Genomic DNA, 3,833 nt, shown 5'->3' on the forward strand with positions numbered 1-3,833 from the left:
AGAGCAAAAAGAACAAAGAGAGCAAAAAGAACAGAGAGAGCAAAAAGGACGACTTGCTCTGTACAAAGTCTGACTCTAATGAAGTGTATTCATTCAACCTTTATGAACAAAGCTGTTAGAAAGCCCACGTTGTTTTGTAGTGGGCTTGTTTACGGAGCTCGTTCTGTTTGGTTACGGCTCGTTTCTTTCCGAATTTCATAGTTCCTATGCTCTTGAATGCACCGTGGCTGTTCCGACACTAGTGAACGCACTGCTCTGTGTAAAGTGCATGCTGCGTGTGTCAGTCTGAGTGTTTATCTCCCGACACAGTCTTGCAGCTTCTGGTCGTGCTTTACTGGTTACTGCGGTGTGTAAATACCAGAAGAAACAGCAAATAAATCACCCTGAACTGGATATCTGTCGCCGTGTTTTTAATGAGAAGACAACTTCATACTGTGCCACTCTAAACCAGTTAGTTTCCTGGAGAACACCAAACATCTGTTTTTTAGCAGCTACCATCATTTTCACACCTATCAGGAGTTCACAGTGGTTCCACTGCGAGTCAACAAAGACCATGTCTGCATACGCATCAAGCTTAGTTCAGCTTTATAACTGAATAAAGTCTCCACCTGCAGCGCGCAGTTTCACACAAGTGGCGGAGGAGCAGGGGAGAGGCTGGGTGTGTTTTCAGTGAGGGAGAGGAGGGGCAGCGTGAAGACTGGGAGAAAAACTGCTGGATTTTCAAGTACAATTATAACCCTACGTAGAGTACAAGACTAGATTGTTTTATATCAATATATTATTGAGCATGAATCAGGATATATCAATATAGTCTCATTTTATATTGCGTATGAAATTATCTTGATATTTATAAAATATCACGATATCGCCCAGCACTAGTGTCCTGCCAAGCCATGTGACCTTGTGGAAACACTGCATGTGGCGTGTTGTAAACCAGGAAAACCCGGAGTGGACCCTAGAGGTTTGAGTGTTCCATTAATCAAGTGGAATGGAGCCGTCCACAAATAGAAACACTGGGTGAACTAACATCTTATGATAAATGTGTGTGGGGGTCCAAACAATTTTTTTTTTTTATGTGGGGGGGCACGTCCCCATCACGTATAATTGATGCAACGCCTATGTACCTGCGTCTGAAGGCCTCCAGGTGAGTTTTGAGCATGAGCAGCCCCCTCTCGATGCTGGTCAGGCTGGAGTGAGAGTCCTTCTCCAGGTTGGCTGAGGCCATCAGAAGGCTCTCCATGCACTTCCTGATAAACTCCTGCTCTTTCTCCAGACCAGTCTTCCCAGCTGCAGACACACAGGTGAGCAGACCGTTTAACTCATCGACAGAAAGTAAGACAGACGGTTTACTCGTGAAGTGGTCGTCCCGACCGTTGATGTAGTAGGAGTTGATGTACTGGATGGCTGCTCGGCTGATATCGGCAGACTGAGCTCTCAGGGCGATCCCCCACAGCTGATCCATCCCGCACAACTGGAGACAAACGGAACTGAATGAGCTGGTGTTCCCTCACGTCTGTGTATGTGGAAGCTAAAAGAGCAGAGGCTGTTTACCTCACAGCTGGAGGCATTATCCAGGGTGCTGGTGGCGAGGCGCGCCAGGTTACAGAGGTGCTGGAAGAGGTTCAGGCCCGTCATGCTGATGGTTTCTGGTTTCAACTGGGGCATCTGGAGACAGAATCAGACCCATCAGCACACAGCTGCTGGTGTGAAGCAACTTTTAAAAAGAACTAACTGAATACACTCTACATCTACAGCTGAGTGCTAAGTCCGCTGTTCTAATAAATAATAAATAAAGTAAAATTGGGTGTGCCGGTAGTTGTAATGTTCTCCAACACATTGTGAGGGTTAGGAATCACAAGAGATCTTTGTTTACAAGTCTTGGATGAGAGGCGGCGGGCAGTTCTTACTCTTGTTGTTACTCAGTACTGAAATGAGTCAACTTTAGAACAGGAACTTGTGTACCTTCTCCAGAAAGAGGTGCTTGTACGTCTCCATGCCCATAGCGTGCTGGTCTTTGCTGCGGACCTGATTGAGGAACCAGTGCAGAGCGTCATCGTAGCATTCAGCGTCCTCCACCAGACAGTGCCACAGGATGTCCACCTGCTCCAGACTCAGTCCTGTCACACAAACCCAAACAGTTACAGACAAATCCATTTAGGAAACTTTCATTTTATTTCCAATTTGTTCCTCGTCTTCTGCAGCTCCACACATGGAGATTAAAACTGGTTGAATGCTTTAAACACATGTTGGAATACAAAAGAGCAAGAGATGATCGTTATGCCACACTTTTATTAGTCACATATAATGACTTACAAACTTTGAATATACTCGTTTCAACTTGGGCTACAAAATAAAGTTTTAATTTTAGCATCATCTCACAAACTCAGGAAAACCAGCCTCCGACTCAAGAGTTCATTTTCAAACAATTCAATTCAATTCAAAAATACTTTATTAATCCCAAAGGGAAATTATTTGTTGTTGTAACTCGTTATCCTCATTTCATTAAGAGATGTTATAGATGCTGATGCTGTAGACAGGAAGGATCTCTTGTAAAGGTCCATCCCACAGTGGATCCTAAGAAACTGGCTGCAGATGCCGTCCGATCCATCCACCCAGACTTGGCTGGCCTCTTGGTTCCCCCGGACTGTAGGACCGCCTGAATGCCGGGCAGAACTCCTCCCAGAGCGATGGCCACTCCTCCCAGCAGTCTGCTGAGCTCCTCATCACTGCGGACAGTCAACTGTAGGTGCCGAGGGACGTTCCTGTCCTTCTGCTGTCATGAGCCGTGTTTCCTGCTAGTTCCAGGATCTCAGTAGTCAGGCACTCGAGCACAGCTGGCAGGTAGATGAGAATGCATCCTCAGAACATCCTTTCAACTCATTTGAGATTTGGGGCTGTAGTTGAGATAATATTTGAACTTTTGAGATGTTAATCAGCTGCTGTTGGTTGTAGAAAACTGCCTTGTTGCCATGGTTACGCATCATAACAAATGTCCAAAACTAAAAAAAGTTTCAGTAAAAATCCTTCCAGCTGCACAGCATCTGATACCAGAGGAAAGAATCATCCAAAAAAATGTGACTTACATCCAGAAAAAGAGGAATTAAAGTTTCCAAAAGCAAAATCTCAGACTGAAAGTAACAGAGCTGCTCCAACATGCAGACACCTGGAGCGGAGCAGTTCTAGAACAACTGTAAAATCAGAAAAACAAGAACGTCCGCAGTGACAAGAATAAATCCCTGTAGTTCGTTTTGTTTGGGTCAGATCCTGGCTAATCTGTTTTTATATCAACTTCTAATTTTCCATGGACAACGGGCTCAGTTGGTAGAGCTGTTGCCTCTCAGTGAGAAGGACACCGGTTCGGTGTGGGCGATATGGCTCAAATATAATATCGTGATATTTCAGAGCATTCTGACGATAACGATAAATTTCATGATACAACGACAACAAAAAAACAGAAATCATAGTTATTCATTGACAAAATTAACTTAACATGTTGCTTTGCAGTATTGTATAAATTAAAAAAACAACAACAATTTGACTGAAATTATTTAGTAAAGCATTCAGTCTTCAAGTATAAAAATAAAAATGATCCTTCTGTTATTTAGATGAAAAAGTCTGCACAAAATATAGATCAATAAATCCACCACAAAAACTAAAGTGCACGTGAAGTTTCTCAAAATAACTAAATAAAATGAATCTTAAGATCTGTTGATCATAAATGTAACAAAATATGTTTCTTTAAATGAGCTCTAACTCTGATCACATGACGCTGTCTCTGATCACATGGATCACATGACTCTGTCTCTGATCACATGACTCTGTCTCTGATCACA

General features: G+C 43.3%; 1 protein-coding gene across 1 annotated transcript in view; it reads right to left on the bottom strand.

Moving 5' to 3' along the window:
• The window catches only part of usp34 (ubiquitin specific peptidase 34), a gene marked incomplete in the record, with an annotated part of 140,740 nt that overhangs the window by 72,393 nt on the left and 64,514 nt on the right, over window positions 1–3,833 (bottom strand). The window contains 4 exon segments of the mRNA XM_037689997.1: window positions 1,125–1,287; window positions 1,372–1,471; window positions 1,552–1,665; window positions 1,963–2,117. Of these exon segments, the coding sequence (XP_037545925.1) occupies window positions 1,125–1,287; window positions 1,372–1,471; window positions 1,552–1,665; window positions 1,963–2,117 (532 nt within the window).

This window comes from Nematolebias whitei, chromosome 16 (assembly GCF_014905685.2).
Source record: "Nematolebias whitei isolate Nwh7 chromosome 16, NemWhi1, whole genome shotgun sequence".
NCBI classification, from domain to species: Eukaryota; Metazoa; Chordata; class Actinopteri; order Cyprinodontiformes; family Rivulidae; genus Nematolebias; species Nematolebias whitei.